The sequence below is a fragment of the Grammomys surdaster genome, unplaced genomic scaffold (assembly GCF_004785775.1).
Source record: "Grammomys surdaster isolate TR1022 unplaced genomic scaffold, NIH_TR_1.0 126248, whole genome shotgun sequence".
In the NCBI taxonomy this organism is placed as follows: domain Eukaryota; kingdom Metazoa; phylum Chordata; class Mammalia; order Rodentia; family Muridae; genus Grammomys; species Grammomys surdaster.
In genome coordinates this window covers 6,253,036-6,271,671 of record NW_021621048.1, presented here as the reverse complement: position 1 = coordinate 6,271,671, position 18,636 = coordinate 6,253,036, and the positions used below count along the sequence as shown (strand labels likewise).

At 37.1% G+C, this 18,636-nt stretch overlaps 1 protein-coding gene across 3 annotated transcripts in view; it reads right to left on the bottom strand.

Annotated features, from left to right (window-relative positions):
- The window catches only part of Tfdp2 (transcription factor Dp-2), a 121,656-nt gene that overhangs the window by 88,159 nt on the left and 14,861 nt on the right, over positions 1–18,636 (bottom strand). For 2 of the 3 annotated variants that reach the window (XM_028758959.1, XM_028758960.1), the window contains exon 3: positions 5,193–5,298. The exons of the other annotated variant lie outside the window; for it this stretch is intronic. In XM_028758959.1, the coding sequence (XP_028614792.1) occupies positions 5,193–5,207 (15 nt within the window). In that variant the 5' untranslated portion in view covers positions 5,208–5,298. The remainder of the gene's footprint in view (positions 1–5,192; positions 5,299–18,636) is intronic. 3 annotated transcript variants of the gene reach the window in all.

Sequence of the window (18,636 nt, the reverse complement as noted above, 5' to 3'; positions counted from 1 at the left end):
ACAATTAGGTCTCTCTGTCTCTGTCCTCAGGCCCTTAGGCCCTTTCTCTCTTTTCTCCTCCCCCCACCCCTCTCTCCCCTTGGCAACTCCTCTGGCCTCACTCCTTGGGGGCAGTGAAATCACCCAAAAGCAGCTTCTCAATAAACCTGCCTTTAATATAATCTAATCTGGTTTTGAACTGGCTCATTTCACCAGCCAAGAAATAATCTATCAAGTTCCAGGCTAGCCAGGGATAGTGAGATTCTGTTTCAAATGAACAAATAAGGAATTATAGGGTTGGAGAGAGTGATCAAAGGTGATTGATGCTCTTGCAGAGATCGGATTTGTTTCCCTGCATTCAAGATGGTGGAGCTTCCGACCTCCTATAATCCATCGACCTAGTCTCCACAGACATGTGCACACACACACACATGTATAGTCACATGTGTGTACACGTGCGCACACACACACACAACAAATAAAAGTAAATCTTAAAATAGATTAATTAAAATAAAAGAGGAACTAAGCGGGCATAGTGACACATGTCTGTGATCCCAGCATTTGAGAGGCTGACCTGGAGGAACCCAAGATCAACGCCAACCTTGAATACATGGTGAATTCCTGGACAGTCTAAGCTACACAATGAGATCCTGACTCTGAACAACAACAAAAAAAATTTCTTGAGCAAGAGAAAAAAAAAAAGAACTCATAATTCATGTTATACTTTTTGCCTCATTAGATAAGAAATATCTTCTCCCTAGGTATTTCGCTATAAATCTATAAATTATCTTAAGTAATTTAAACAAGTTTAATGGGTTTAAGGTATAAAACATGATGTAACATAAATATATATGAAATGATATCTGAGTATTCCAATGCTGTACTACAATCTGTGAATAGTCACTAAATGTATGCTAAATAAAAATAACCTTATTTTTTAACAATCAAATCATAAATAAGAATATTATAAACTCTACCAATATTTAATATTTCTGATATAACTTGGAAAACAATTCAAATGAGATGATCTGTACCTAAAAGTAAACTCTAACTTTCACAGGCAAGATGATTTTGGAATTTGATGGTGGCATGCACCTTTGATCTTAGCTTTCAGGAGGCAGAGGCAGGTGGATCTCTGTAAGTTCGAGGACAGCCTTGTCTACATAGTGAGTTTCAGGACAGCAAGGCTACACAGAGAAACCCCGTCTCAAAAAAACTAAAATTAAAAAAAGGAAATATGTAAATAACAGACATGAATTTTTTTTTTTTTTTTTTTTTTTTTTTTTTGTTTTTTTCGAGACAGGGTTTCTCTGTGGAGCCCTGGCTGTCCTGGAACTCACTCTGTAGACCAGGCTAGCCTCGAACTCTCGAACTCAGAGATCCGCCTGCCTCTGCCTCCCAAGTGCTGGGATTAAAGGCGTGCGCCACCACCGCCCGGCCCAGACATGAATATTTTATATCAAACAACTGTGCATATTTTTTATGGTCAAGTAATATTTGTTTTAGTTATTATTCAAATGTCAATAGCTTCCAACTTCAACATATACATTTCCAAACAGATATGGAGATAATCAATAAATGCATAGAATATTAGTTTAATCTAACTAGTAATCAGAAAGAAACACAACTTTTTGCTGGTTAGAATGGCAAATATTAAAAATAAAAACCTGTAGATAGTACTCTTGTTACTGCTGGGCTCACTGTCCCTTCAACATACTCAAAACTTTTCATTATATTTAACAACAACAACAAAAAAAATTTTGTGTGTGCGTGCGTGTTTATGTGTAAGCATAAGAGAAATTTCATTCCTATATATTACTGGTAAGTAAATAAATATGCAGTCTTTAGAAAAACACCATTTAGCAATATGATTCAAGGGCTTTTTTGGGGGGGGGGTTCAAGGGCTCTTAGAACTGAGAATATAGTTAAGTGATAAAGTGCTTTCCTCATATGCATGAGGTCCAACATTCAATCTCTACTACTATTCAAGAATGGGAGAAAAATAATGTCTGGAAAAAATCATACATACTCAGTAATATGACTTAGTAATTTTCAAAGATTTATGTCTGATAGAAATAACCTGACAAATGAGCAAAGAGAACAAAAATGTTTGAAGTCAAGTGTGGGGTGTTTACCTATAATCCCTAGAAAGTGAGAAGCAGGAAAGTGAGTTCTGGGAGACGGTAGATCAATATCTAGGCTACAGCAATCAAAGGCCAAAAAAGATGGCTCATACTTGTAATCCTACCAGTTGGAAGACTTGAGCCAAACAACTTCCATGAGTTCAAGCCCAGCCTAAACTACACAGTTAGATCCTATCTCCAATTAGAACTCTTAGATGCCAGGCAGTGGTGGCACACACCTTTAATCCCAGCACTTGGGAGGCATAGGCAGGTGATCTCTGTGAGTTCAAGGCCAGCCTGGTCTACAGAGTAAGTTCCAGGACAGCCAGGGCTACATAGAGAAACCCTGTCTTGAAAATCAAAAAAAAAAAAAAAAAAAAAAACAACTCTTAGACAAAAATGCTATAGTGGTACATGACAGTAATCTGAAGGTTTGTGAGGCAGAAGAGGCACTCAATGCAAAACCTTAGCTACATAAGACCCTGTTTCAAATTACAAATATGGCCAGAGAGATGGTTCAATGGGTAAACCCACTTCACACAATCCTGGTGAACTGAATTCAATTCTGGCAGCCACATGAAAGAAAGAAGCTATTGCCGAAAAAGTTGTCCTCTGACTTGCACAAGCACCTTGTAGCTATGTGAATGCCTATACCTGCGCACACACGCGCGCGCACACACACACACAAACCAAACAATTAATACAGATATACCTATATACTCAATTAGGACAATTACACTCAATCACGAATAAAGTTTAAAAGTTTGTAAAGGAAAAAAAAAACATTAAAAATGGGAAAACCATGACTAATATTAAGAAACTGGTACATTGTCCATACCATGGGCAAAAGCCTCTTAAAATGTTATAGAAGTATTAAGATAAACAAAAGAATTCATTATGGGGTTTATGACTTCATTTTATTTGATATATTCTGGTTGATAAATGTGTAAACACTGTGCATCTATATATACTAAACATCTTCCTAAACAAAATCATGCTAATAATCTATTGGCTAATTTTTTTCTTTCTCTTTTCTATTTTCTGTAAAAGAAAAAATGTATAGAATATGTAAAAAAAAAGTTTCACTGACAAAGCAAAAAATAGTACAATTGGATTATATTTCAAATTCTTTTTTGTGAGACAGGCATGTTGTTGCATGTCTGTAATCCCAGCACTTAGAACACAGTTGCAAAAAGACTGAGTTTGAGAGGTTGTCCTAGCTAGATTAGCAAGACTATGTCTCAAAAAGAAAAAAATCTCTTCTGTGTACTAGGTAAACTTCAATTGAAATATACCTAAGTTTTTGGTCTAGAGGACTCACTGCATAGTAAGCACTACTTGAAGAGATGCAGAGAATATATGTCAGTACCTTATCTCACTCCCTTTGCAAAAGGGTCCATCCTATACCTTGCATAATTCTGGTAAGAAACATTAATAGGAGAGGCTCCTGGCCCAGGCCGGACACTTTGGACATCCCACATCCTTCCACACACTGTTTAGATCTGTGAGCCAGGCAGAGTAATCACAGTGCCTCTGTGGAATTTAAGTTGGTTAGTAAAAAATTGAAAGTTCCTTATTTTCTTATAAACTGGTACTACAGGACCCAAGTAAGCCATTACGCTACCATGTATACAGCCAAAAGATGGGACTGGGACACACAGGGACACACATACCCATGGACACACACACACACACACACACACATACACACACAGATTATATGACACCATTCTTTTTGTTTTGTTTGTTTTTCGAGACAGGGTTTTTCTGTGTAGCCCTGGCTGTCCTGGAGCTCACTCTGTAGACCAGGCTGGCCTCGAACTCAGAAATCCGCCTGCCTCTGCCTCCCAAGTGCTGGGATTAAAGACATGCTCCACCACTGCCCGGCTGATACCATTCTTTAATCTTCTCAATCTAGAGATATTTAAAACCAAAGAACTCTAGACTTTTCAGTTACATAAATCAATACACTTAATCTTTGCCTTAAGTTGGGTTTTGCTGTGATGACTGATTATGTTTGTTTGTTGTTTGTTTTGAGACATGGTCTTTCTATATTGCCTAGTCTATCCTCAAATTCATCCTCTTGCCTCAGCCTCCTGAGTAGTTGGGATTACAGTCATACACTTCTATAATTGGCTCCTTAATGTTTTTGAATAGGATTTTCATCATTCCTAATCATAAGTATGATATAAAAGGCAAAGGTAACTGCACATACACATGCACATACACAAACACAAATGTTCTCTGTCCTCATAAGAGAAATGCTTTCCCAAAGAGTCTGCAATTAGAGTGACAACAAAAGAATATCAGACTGCCTTTTTCCCCTCCTGCATATCTCGCTCTGAATAGAGTAGTCCCTTAATATGAAGATAAGAGATGGAGAGAGGCTAGCTATGGACCTAAAATAATCTTCAGTGGGGAGGAGGAAGAAATGAAGCAGATAGACAACATCCAGAAAGGAGTGAACTATGAAAACAAATACTGTTCCAGTTCCTAACAGACTCCAGATTTTGGGTCCAGATCTTTCTAGAGGTTACTAAATTCCTACTTGTGAATTCATCTTTACAATAGCAATAGAAAGAAATAACAATTCAAAAAAAGGGAAGAAATTATATAACTTTTCCAACAGATCTAAAGTTTAGATGGTTTTGCGGAAACACCTCAAAGAATGTAGCAACCTGCTTCCAAACAACATCAGAGCATACACATTTTCCTAAGCAAACACAAGAGGGGAAAAAATAAGCCAAAGAAACCAGAGATGTGCTCAATAAGGCCAAGTAACCCTCTAGCAACCGAAACAAATTTGTAACAGTCCCCAGAAAAAGAGCCAATTTGGAAACTTCCTAGAGATAGCAACTTGCAGCTGTTGAAAAAGAACAGCTTGGCGCCAATCTACAAGAATCCCATAATAGCCATGAAAATACTGTATTCAATAGTATTAAGTTGATCTCACATACTACACAATCAAAAACAATTATAAATTCAGGCAATGTTTTGAATTTTGTTAACCAGAATAGTGAGAAAAATCTGTACAGCAGAACAGCATAGGCTCACTTTAAAAAGTTATTTTTAAAAATTACAAATACTTACATTTTTTGCCGTCATGTCAAACTGTATTCTATTTAATATTCTGTAAAGCCATTTAAAAAACTTACAAAAATAAAAACCTTCGTCTTCAACAGTTCTTTAAAATATCCTGTTAAAGGGAAAAAGAGGGAATAGTAATGTAATAATAGGCAATATTTATGTCACATTTACTGAGACATGCACTTGCAAGTGAATTGTCTAAATTAATCCTTAGAACAGCACCATAAAAATATGTATCATTTTTATCTCCATTCCAGATAGAATCTGGGGTTTAACGCAGTTAAGTAATTTGACAAGTCAGCTCTGCTCTCAAGGGATACAGCAGAGTTATACTATGTTGCTTTAGATGATACACTGAAAGAAACATCAGGGCTTCATGGAGAAAGCACAAAATGTTCAAACACTGACAGACATGTGTGAAAAGTACAAAAGCACCAACCTAAAGGGCCTAGAACTGCAAAATGAGGCAACCAAACACCAGAATATCTTAATGACAGTAACAGATTATAAACCCAACCATGAAAACAATTAAGAGATAATGGAGGAAAATAAAAAGATCAATAGAATGCCAACTAGTAAGTATAATGATTCTACAGTTGGTGAAACTCCACCATAAACATAATAAACCAATTAAGGTAAGACTCATCAACAAAGGTTAACACTAGTTACTAGAAATGTGCAACAAAATATTAACATAATATTGAATAGCTACTTATAAAATACCTTAACACAAAATTCCCAGTAAAGAAACCTGGCACACATTAGTGATCAAAGTTACTAAATGGCCAGCAATAATCAGATAAGTCAACGGGAGTCTCAAATGTATTGAGATGGATATAATATCATTTCTGAGATACAACTGTTAGACATGCAAAACCTAAGCATGAAAAATAGAGAAATACACAGTGAAAGATATTCTTCAAAATAATGGCCTAAACTCCACAATACCATTAGTGGAGGGAGAAAGGGAGGGAGGGAGAGAGAGAGAGAAGCAAAGGAAGCTAAGAAAGCATCCATACTTAGAAAAACCAAAAAAAAAAAAAAAAAAAAAAAAAAAAGGAAAAATGGGGTAACTTTTAGTCCACATTCCAAAATATGTGTGTTTTTTTTTTTTCCCTCTTTTTCCTTCTTTTTCTTTTTCTAAGATAGGGTTTGGCTACTGAGCCCTGGCCCATCTAGAACTCTCTTGCTGAAGCCTTCTAAATGCTAGGATTACAGGTTCAGCAACCAAGCCCAAATTTCATTGTTGTTTCTGAAAATTAGTCCATAAACTATGAGGTCTTTCTATATGTTAAATATCCTTTATCTCAGGGGAAAAATAAACTGAGATACTTCAGGAGGTGAGGGGCCTGATATCAAGAACTCATTTTCAAATGAGACACAGAGGAAATGAAAACAATAAAGCATGTATAAAATGTTACAGTCGGTGAGTCTGGGCAAAGGCGTTCAGTGGTTCTCTGCCCTACTTCTGTAGTAGCTCTTTTCGTTTTGTGTGCTTACTTGATTTTTGGAGAGAGAGTCTCTTATTATTTTTCTTTTAAAATCACTACACCAACCATAGCAGCTCATGCCTACAATATCATTACTTGGAAGCTGAGGCAAGAGAAATTACAAGTGAGAGGCCTGCTTAGGCCACATAGTAGCATAGTGAGATCCAGACCAGCCTAAGCCATACAGTGAAATCGTGCCTCAAATATAACTAAATAAACAAATAGTAGATTATCTTAAAACAGAAGTAAAGTTTATTAAATTTTAATATAGATTTTAAAGCACTAGGATTAAAAGAAAGGCATTCAAAATGAAATTAAAAAAAAAAAAAGACACACCTGAGAATGTAGAGATAGGAAAATCAGTAATTAAATGCCAGCCTTGGATGACAGCAAGTTCCAGAGCAGCCTGAGCTACATGAGATCCTGTCTCAAAACACAAGTGACCAGAGAGATGGATGAGAGGCTGAAGGTATTTACTGAACAGCCCTGGGACCTAAGTAAAGGTAGAGGGAGGGACTGACTCCACACAGTTGTACTCTAACCTTCATATGCTTTATATGCACGCTGTGCACATCCACACACACACCACACACACTAATAAGTACAAATGTCTTTTTAAATTTTCTCACACCCTCGCACATACAACCAGCATGAACTGGACTCAGTGTGATATAAGAGAAATTAATAAAATAGAAAAAAGCACTTGAATGCTAAAAATATGTTGTATACATATATGAAATTCTTGAAGAACACATTAAAATTTTAAAAGATAAATAACATCATAAACATACACAATAATAGAAATCAAAAAATTAGGTTACTTTAAAAACCTACTAAAATACAATTATGACAGATAATTTTAAGTCTTTCCCACAAAAAACATGATTTTAACTCATTAAGTTTTATGAGCTTTCTATGTATAGATTCTGGGCAGATATTATTCCCTATTATTTTTCTCTTGCTTAAAAAGTTGAAGGTGGCAATGTGCTCACTAAAACGCTCTCTCCTTCCTCACAGATGGTCTGTCCATATAACGTATGACTTAATGCAGGCCAACAAGACATAAGCAGATACTAATGAAGTGAGCTAGCAGATCTGGCTCCAAGCATCCCTTCTTCTCTCCCTCCCTGAGCCCAGAGCATGGCTGTAATGACTACAGCTGCTTGTCTCTGTGCATCTGCTTCATCTTTGTGCTCAGTATTCAATACTGTATCATATTTCCTAAAAAGTAGGCTACTGAATGGCACTGTGGTATTCAAGCAAATAAAGAGAAACTGACAAAAGGCTGGAGATATAGTTCAGTAATTAGGAGGCTTACCAGGAGCCTGGGTTATATCCCCAGTATCATATGGACAGAAGGATAGTTAAAAAACTAGGAAGTTAACAGAATCTAACTATTTCAGAACACTAAGTAAGAGGAAACCAATAAAAAGTTGTTTGCCCACATCAATGAACCTGACAGAGCCAAGTGCAATCCTGTTTAGTATTCTCTGTACCTTCTTAGCAGAGTTTGGCACAGACCAAAATCTCTAAATGTTGCCTAAATGATAAATGCTTACAATAAAGCCAAAGGAGCCACAATGTTTATTGAAAAAATTTACCATAATATTTCTGTGCCTCAATTTCTGTTTTCTGCCAAGTATTAAAGGCATTTATACTATATTAAATAAGATGACACATATAAACTTAATAAAACACTGTCTAACATAGTATAAGCAATCAACATCAGGGAGGATAATCAGTTCTCATTTCCTATGAAAAGTTAAGGTTTCTTCTTCCAAAGTAAGTAACGAGTAATTTATATAAAGGAGAAATAAAAAATACAACAGGAATTGCAATTTTAAAACAGAAGAAAGCTGGGCAGTGGTGGCACATGCCTTTAATCCTAACTCTTGAGAGGCAAAGGCAGGCGATCTCTGTGAGTTCCCGGCCAGCCTGGTCTACAGAGCAAGTTCCAGAACAGCTAAGGCTACACAGAGAAACTCTGTCTCAAAACAAAACAAAAACAAAAAAACAAAAAGAGAAAAATGCTTTCAATCATACTTAAAAAGGTTAAGTATCTTAAATGCTTTTAAAAGATCTTGTTTTCCTTTTATATTGACTAATGTTAAAATTACCTACAAATTTTTCATATGTGACTTTAAACTTTCCAAAATGTCAAGAAGATAATGGGAGACCGAATATTTTCAGAAGTTGCTATCTTTGGCAATACTGGTGAGTCTCAGATATAAACCAGCCATGTGTGCTGATGCATGATGTTTATCCAAATTCAACAACCGCACACTCCTTCCTGTTTCCAAGTCTTCTGTTAGCTAAAAACATAAGTTCTCCTTCCAGCTTCATGAGCACATTATGTCAAGCTCAAAAAGTCAATCTTTTGACCTCACCATCTGCCATGATCTCTTGTCAACTTTCAGACAATGTAGCTTCCACAGATGGTCTCAACATGCAAGCCCTTTTACATTCCAGTCACAATTTAGAGCCTCCAGCATAAAACCCAAGGTAATATACTAACCAAAATACAGGAAAAAGCAAGCAATATCACTTCAATCATAATTTTTAGGCTTCTTTTATCAGCATATAAAACGAAATTCTAATAGTGCCAGTAAAAGAAGCTATGAAATTAAAATTCATCAAAGAGAACATGTACATTGCTAATTTTAAGTTCATTCTCATGATTAAAAGTTTCAAGTATCTGAAATAAGCACTAGACATGAAACTCAGTGGTAGAGCTTGCTTAGCATGTGGGAGACTCTGGATTGAATACCCAGCACCACAAAAATACATAATAAACATGAATTAATGAATAAATAACGAAGCCATACTGAGAGTGTAATCAGGTATATATCATGTCCTAGGTTCTTACTGAACCATTGTCCATATACCTTAATGATACAATTTCACTAACTTTAAATGGGGAAAAGGTGTTATTACTGTGTGTGTGGGGGGGTACACATGTACCACATCGCACATGTTAAAGGAACTGGCTCTCTACTTCCACCATGTGGGATCAAACTCAAGTCATCCACCTTGGTACTAAGTTCCTTCACACATCGGGCTACCTCTTTATTATTTTACTAGCTTTTTTACAATTCTTCATATAACTTATTCCCACTGTCTCAGGGACTCTGTACAGGCTGTTTCTCTGTCTGAGAGTTTTATCTAGTAAATTCCTCTTCAGATCTCTTTTCAGGTTTCCTTCTTCAAGGAAATAATCCCTTTTCCTCCTCCCAGACTAGGCCAGAGGCTTCTACTTACTGTTTATCTGCTTTCTCTTTTCATAGCATACCCTGAGTTGCCAAGAATATATTTATTAATATGATTATCAGACTGTGGTCTATCTCTGGCAACTAAAGTGTAAAATCTATGAGGGCAGGAGTCCTGTTAATTTAGTTTACATATGTGTGCATACATACATACATAATACACTACATATATATACACATATATGTGTGTATATACATACGCAGTAGGAACTCAATATATAGCAGTATTTTTAAATACATGAAAAATCTATTCAATACAACTTAGCAGTGGAAAATGAAGACAAACATTTATTTAGCACATGCCCACATCTGAAATATCAGTAAGCTACAAGCAGAATTCTGAGTATCATAGTCTCATCACAATAAACAAAAGGATTTTAGAACACCATACTTGTGTTTGGTAACTTTTTAAAGATTTCTTTATTTATTATGTATACAGCATTCTGCCTGTATGTATGCCTGCATGTCAGAAGAGGACACCAGATCTCATTATAGATGGTTATGAGCCACCATGTGGTTACTGGGGATTGAATTTAGGATCTTTGGAAGAGCAGCAGCCAGTGTTCTTAACATTGAGCCATCTCTCCAACCCCTTGTGTTCTGGCAATTTTTAGAAGTTATAATATAAAATATATTTGTAGTAGAGAATATTTAACTTCACTGTTTGAGAAAGAATCTCAATTTCTTCCTTCTAGGCTGTCTAGAATTCATTTTGAAGCTTATGCTGGTCTCAAACTCATAGTAAACATCTTGTCTATCCCTACTAAGTGCTAGAATTATTTGCAAAAGCACCATATTCAGTTTAATTTTACTCTTAATGTAAAATGAATAAGACATAAACATTCATTTTTTTAAAGACAAGGCTAGGGAGCTAGACAGATGTCTTAAGAGTTAAAAGCACTGGCTCTCCTTCCAAAGGATCTGGGTTCAATTCCCAGCACCCACATGGTAGCTCATAGCAGTCTGTAATTCTAGTTCCAGGGGATCTAATTCCCTCTTCTGGCCTCTGTGGGCAGAGGTACTCACGTGGTGCACAGACATACATATGCAAAACACCCATACACAGTAGATAGACAGACAGATAGTAGATAGATAGATAGATAGATAGATAGATAGATAGATAGATAGATAGATAAAAAGACATAAAAAAGTCACAGGGCTAAGGACAAAGCTCAGTGGTAGTATAATTGCTTGATATGTACAAAGTACATTGTTTCAGTCCCTAAACCACACACATGTAAGACAAAAAAGAGCCCAAAATGGGATAATTTAAGCCACAAAATAAACATCCTGGATTATAACCTGAACTATAAATATATGTACATAAGTCCATAGTGATAAAAATAGAAAATCTGAGTAAGTGAAAAACAAGACAATCCTGAATGTCTGTAATTACCTCTGTGACCTCAAGCACAGTGCCTGATCTCTAGAACTCAGATCCCCCTTTAAATGATAATTATTTTCACTTGATCTTGCTTAGAGATAGATCACTTGTATGTGGAATAAAAAGAACTTGTTGGTGTCCCAAGACAAAACTCATTACCATTGCTATGCATGCAGAAGAAAATTAAACTATCTAGTCAAGGTCTGAAGAACATGTCTTTGTGAGTTACTTGAAAGATGGGGACAGAAATATTCTCCTGTAGCACCAGGAAATTGGCTTTGCTTTTTCTCTCTGAATGAGAATGTAACCTGGCTGACATTACATTGGTTTCAGATGCAGATAAACCTGATACAGATAAATTCTTAAATAAAAGCAACATACATGACATTCCTTCTAAATAGTACTAAACTTATGATCACAACATGATGAAGGGACAAACAAATTTTTATACCTTTTATTTTTTGGTCAGTCAAGATGGTTCAACAGGCCTGGGACCAAGCTCAATGACCTGAGTTGGTAGGAGAAAAATCGACTTCCCAAGCCTGTCCTCTAATTTCCACATATACACCTTAGCAGATGCACACCCATAAACATCAAATAAGGAAGTGTAATATATGTCTAAGATGGCTCAACATGAAAAGTGTTTACTACCAAGCCAGACAACCTGTGTTTAACCCACTAAATGCACAAGGTGCAAGCAGAGAAGCTTGCAACAAGCTGTCCTCTGCCTCAGCACATTTGTGTACACACACACACATACACACACACACACACACACACACAAAGGCACACAAAGGCACGCATGTTCATACACACAAAAAGCTAATGTAATAAAAGGAAGTAATAATCCTGTTCTTAAGGCTGAGGGTTGAGCCAAGGACTTCACAGATGTTAGGTTAACATTCTATTGCTGAGCTATACTCTCAGCCTAACACTATGCATTTTCTTTTCTTTTTTCTTTCCTTTCCTTTTCTTTTGAGATAGGGGGACACAGTCCTGGCTGTCCTGGGACTCAGAGATCCTTCTGCCTCTGCCTCCCAAGTACCTGGACTAAAGATGTTCACCATCATATCCAGCCTTCACATTGTTTTAAAAGAAAGAAACTAGATTATGTTTATGTTCATTGCTTATATTTTAATTTGTTTTTTAAAAATATCCAGATTGAGCTGGGCAGTGGTGGCGCACGCCTTTAATCCCAGCACTTGGGAGGCAGAGGCAGGCAGATTTCTGAGTTCAAGGCTAGCCTGGTCTACAGAGTGAGTTCCAGGACAGCCAGGGCTATACAGAGAAACCCTGTCTCGAAAAACAAAAACAAAAACAAAAACAAACAAACAAAAATATATATCCAGATTTATATAAACTTTTACACAAATCCTACAATGACAAAACTTGGTTAATATAATATTATAAACAAACAATAATACCACATGAGTGCACTGAAATGATGCAAAAATGTTATTTTAGCTTTACAAATTCATTTATTTATTAAATAAATTATTCCTGATCATCAGGTATTTATCAAACACTGAATAGCAAAGATAAGCATTAAATGCCAAATATTAAAGGTGCCATGGAAAACAATGACATAGTCTATGCCTTCCTTGTGCTTACATTTTAACTATGGAAACATCCATCTACAAGTGAACTTCACAATTTACCACTTAGTGACAATTAATACACCTGCTAAAATGCACATAAAAGATAAATGAGAACATGGTGGTTTTATAGAAGACTTAAATTTGAGTTTGAACAAAGCACCAAAGTAACAAACACAGACATGCACTAAGAAAACAAAAACCCAGCAAATGTTGGCTGAGAGAAAGGGGTACACTACAGCCAAGGGTAACAGCAGCACAGGGGGAAAAATCAGAGGAAGAACAGAGAAAATTCAAGGAAGTATGTTCTTAAAACAAAGGGGGGGGGGTAGTACTAAGAGATGGGCATACAGAACAATGTCCCTTTTCAGATTAGTGGAAGCAGAACAAAGGTTTTAGCTAAACAGCTATAATATCTGATATATATTTCACGTTTCCAAAAGTCTTTTTAAAACTTACCTTCATCCTAATTATTTTACATTTTACCACATTTGTATATATATTTACTTTGTGTATGAAGGAGGGCGGACAGAATGCATGGACCATAGCCCTTATGTGGTGATCAGAAAACTGCCTTCAGGAGTCAGTTTTTTCCTTCTGTTTTGTGGGTTAACTGAGGAATAAACTCAGGTCATCAGGCTTGACCGCCAGTGCTTTTACCTACTAAGCTATCTTGCTAGTTCTGCGTTCTAATTCTTTCAAATATTGCAATATCAATTATATTTGGGTTTCTGTTATTTTATTTGAAGACAGGATATTGCTATATATCACAGGCTGGCATGAAACCCTCCACTTTTACTGCCTTCAACCTCCTACTGCTTTTGTCTCCTAAGGGCTAAGATTACAATAGTAAACACTCAGCTATTTTCTTATTTGTTTTTGCTTCCTGATTTCCTTTTAAAAAGCAAGCAAACAAAGACAGTGTCACACAGAACCCAGGCTGACTATATAGCTAAGGTTTAAGCCAAGCTTAAACTCCTGATCCTCCTACCTTCAGTTCCCAAATGCTAGAATTATAGGCATGTGCTATCAGTGCTAGAACCAAGGAATCAAGAGCTTCCTGTATGTTAGGCAAAGTAATTATTGACTATCCTCTTCACATAAAAGAACACTGAACACCCTAAACTTCACCCTATAAATTTCCTAAAATAAATTCCTCTCTCAATCTCTGGAAAAGCTGGATATGTTGCAAAATCCTTTCAAATACATGTAATTTTAACAGAGTACCAATATTTTTACCTAATGATGACAAAAGCTTAAGAAAATACATAAACAGAACATGAATATATATATATAAGCAAGTAATATTTTCATTGCCAGTTTGACTCAAGATGAGTCACAGAACAAGTATGCATTCCTAAGCGTAATTCTAACACTTGACAAAAGTGGTTCTTAACCTGTGGGTTCCAACCTTCTTGGGGGTCATATATCAGATGTCCAGCATAGCAGATATTTACTATATGATTCAAAACAGTAGCAAAATTTACAGTTCTGAAGTAGCAATGAAAATAATTTTATAGTTGGGAGTTACCACATCATGAGGAATTGTATTAAAGGATCACAGCATTAGGAAAATTGAAAGCCACAGCTCAAGAGCCTGAGATCAGATGACCTCAAATTTGAGAACAGCCTAGACTACATATATCAAAAGTCTGCTCAAAAGAAAAAGAAAAAAGGCTGGGCGGTGGTGGCGCACGCCTTTAATCCCAGCACTTGGGAGGCAGAGGCAGGCGGATTTCTGTGTTCAAGGCTAGCCTGGTCTACAGAGTGAGTTCCAGGACAGCCAGGACTACACAGAGAAACCTTGTCTCGAAAAAAAAAAAAAAAAAAAAAAAGAAAGAAAAAAAAAAGGTTTATCTGCTCTTCCAGAGGACTCGGGTTCAATTCCCAGGAGCCACCTGGAAGCTCACAACCATTTGTAATTCCAGTTCCAGGAAATCTGTTGCCACCTTCTGGCCTCCACGGGCACCAGGCATGCATGTATCACATATACATTTATGCAGACAAACACTTATGCATATAAAATAAAATATAGGACTGGAGAGATGGCTCAGTGGTTAAGAGCATTCACTGTCTGCTCTTTGAGAGGTCCTGAGTTCTATTCCCTGCAGCTACATGGTGACACACAACCATGTATACTGATGCCCTCTTCCAGTATACAGGTATACAGGCAGATAAGAGCACTCATATATGTAAATCTTTAGATAGGTAGATAGATAGATGGATGGATGGATGGATGGGAAGAAATACATATGAATATAGATGCATCTTTATTGCTTTTAGCATTTTTAAAAGCTAGCCTGCTACAATGGTGTTTTTCCTCATTTAACATCTATCAACAGCACTAGCTCTTTTTGTAGTGACAGTTTAGTAGCTAGGGTATGGTGATAGTTATATAAATCTGCATGTGACAATATGCCATAAAATTATATACAAAAATCATAAAGCATAAGTGCATGGAAAACCTTTAAAATTCATAGTACAGCTAATCATATTAAACCAAAGTCAATTTCCTGGTTTTGAGAATATACTGTAGTAATGTAGTAATTCATATGTTATCACAAGAGGGAAGATGAGTGATGGGAATGTGAAACCTCTCTATAGTAGTGTGCAACAGCTTCTTGAGTCTACTGCCATTTTAAAATAAAAAGTAAGGGCTAGAATTGATAACTCAGTGAAGAATGGAGGTCAAATCCCTAGAACCAATGTAAAGCCAAGCATATGGCTCAGGTCTATAATCTCAGTGGTTCCTCAGTGAGATGGGAGACAGAGATAAGAGGATCACAATAGCACTCCAGCCAGGTAGTCTGGTTTACAAAGCAGTGAAAAACAAAGAACTCTGGTTTCAAATAAAGTAAGGGAGGACAGACACTAGAGGCTATCCTCTGACCTCAACACACACACCACAACACATCCACACCCAAAAACACATCACACACACTCACATGCATTCACATTATACACAAACACACATGCAGTAAGAATCAGGTATGGTGACACAGGCCTGTAACCTCAGAACTTTGGAAACTGACCTAGGAGATTCACAAGTTCAAAGCCAGTCTGAGCTACACAGCAAGACCCCGTCCCAAGAGAAAGACAGATGGAGACAGAAAATTTGACCATGTAACTCTTATCTTTATTTGTTAATATACTATCAAGGCAGACTGAAATGCTGTTTCCCAGCACCTGTCTGTATTTCCCTATTTCCCACCTACCCCATCTGTATCTCTGCAGAAATAGTCATCACCCTGGTCTTCATGCTCCTTATGTATTATTGGCCTTAGGTTTGTTTTTCAAGCCAGGGTCTCTTATGTAGCCCTGGCTGTCCTAAAACTCACTGTCTAGAACTCAGATATACACCTGTCTCTGCCCCACTAAGTGCCACTTGCCTGGTTTGCTCAAGTTTCTTTAACAACAAACAAATAAATAACATAAACATATTATGCTTTTGCATTTTTTAAGGGGCCTGAGAATCACATCAAGGCCAAGTATATAGCTCAGATGGTAGAATATTTACCTGACATATACAAAATGCTGAGTTCAATCCCCACCACAGGTAAGTGGTACATACCTATAATCCTGATACTCAGGAGGCAAGAGGTTCAGAAGTTCAAGGTTATCTCTGGCTATAGAACTAAGGCCAGCCTGGGCTATATAAAACCCTGTCTTAAAGTAAAACTGTGATGCTTATGAATCATTACAGTGACCGGCATGGTCAAATATTCCCAAAGGTTCAACAGTGGTACTTACATCTTGGCACTAACCAATAGTCCACTCAATAGGAAGTACTTTGTGCCTAGTACTATCCACCTAGCCAAATATCTATTGTTGGTAAGGAAAATGGAAGTTAAAGAACCTACTGCTGCCACTTTACCAAACTAGCATAATTGCTAACTACATTCTTATTATTTAAGAACACTCCTGATCCCATATCAAAGAAGCTTCTTTTTTACAGAAGACACAAGCAGAAAGATACAACTGGTCAAAATGGAAAAAACAGCTATCTATGGGTGCCCAACCTCAGTGGCTACATCTACAACATAACTCCTACACCTAAGGTTCAGGGAACAGGAGGCAGAAGGATTGTAAAAACCAGAGGAACATGCTGTCAGCTGTGTGAGACACTGTCTTGTATACATGATAGGGAAGCTGTTCTTATGAAACCTCTGCAATAGGATTACTTAAACAAAACTCAAACAATGATCCCACCAGTTGACATAATGGAGGATGGAGAGACATCTCACAAGGATCCTATGAACAGCTGCAGGAGATTACTGACAGCTGAGAAAGGGAGAATCCGTCTTCCCAGGGATGAGATGCCCTTATTGGTCATCCAACCCCAAACGGGCATCCCTAAAACATACAGAGAATAGCACTAAACGGACTCAGCAAGTTGCATGTACACATCAATACACACACAGACACACACTCACACACATTATGCTGATTAATTGGGCTTTTTTGTTTGTTTTTTGGTTGTTTTTTTTTTTTTTTAATCAACTTGAGACAAGCTAGAGACATCTGAGAAGAGAATACTTCAATTGAGAAAATGCCTCCAGGGCTGGAGAGATGGCTCAGCCGTTAAAGGCTAGGCTCACAACCAAAAATATAAGAGAAAATGCCTCCATCAGTCTGGCATGTAGGCAAGCCTGTGGGACATTTTCCTGATTGATGGATGATTGATGTGGCAGCGCCCACCCGACTGTGAGCTGTGGCATCTCTAGGCAACTGGACCTACAGTGAATAAGAGGGCAAAGTGATCAAACGAAAAGGAGCAAGGCAGTAAGCAGTGCTCTTCCACGTTCCTGTCTTGAACTCTTACCCTGACTTCCCTCCATAATGGACTACACCTTAAACTGAAATAAACCCTGTCCTTCCCAAGTTTCTTTTTTGGCAATAGTACTTATCATGGGAACATAAACCTAACTAGGAAATATATACGGACACATACACACACACATCAGACAAAAGGGGGCCATGAATTTAAGAAACAGTGGGGAGTGAAACATAGGAGAAATTGGAGTGAGGAGAAGGAGCAGGGAAATTATACAAATACAGTATCCATGTTTTTGTATATACTGATTTTATTTTTCATTGCTTTATCTTAGTTACCCTCCAAAACTTAATGATAAAACCCTATTTCTGAAAACACTGAATACTTAAGACTTAAAACATAAAGAAATGAAGGTGGCACTACGTTAGAAGCTTCATCCCTATGGGCTAACTAACTTTCATAACGCTAGAAGGTGCTATGTATGCTACCCAAACAAAACAAACAAAAGAGAATCATCAGTCCTATCCCAGCTGCGAACCCAATAAACTACATAAGTACTGCCCTAGAAAGACATGCCCCCAATACAGGCATCAATATGACTGGATTTAAGGCCTACAAGACAGACACATATTTGACACCATTATAGGGCCAAAAATCTATGACTAGATAGGTCTTAGGTCCTGGGGGAACCCTACTCTTATTATTCTGCTTAATGGGCACAGTATTTAAATGACTCCTAATGACTTATTGCTATAAGTATAGATTAATGAATCTCTCAAGTCTCGTTAGAGAAGCTGTTTCTCTCAATAGATAATAGCTAAAACAGAGACTCACATCAGACAGCTACATCACCAAGAGCTCACCAAGCTCATGAAAGCTGGAAACCTGAAGTTCACTGAGCAATTTGCAAGTAGCTCAACAGGTTGGAGAATATCACT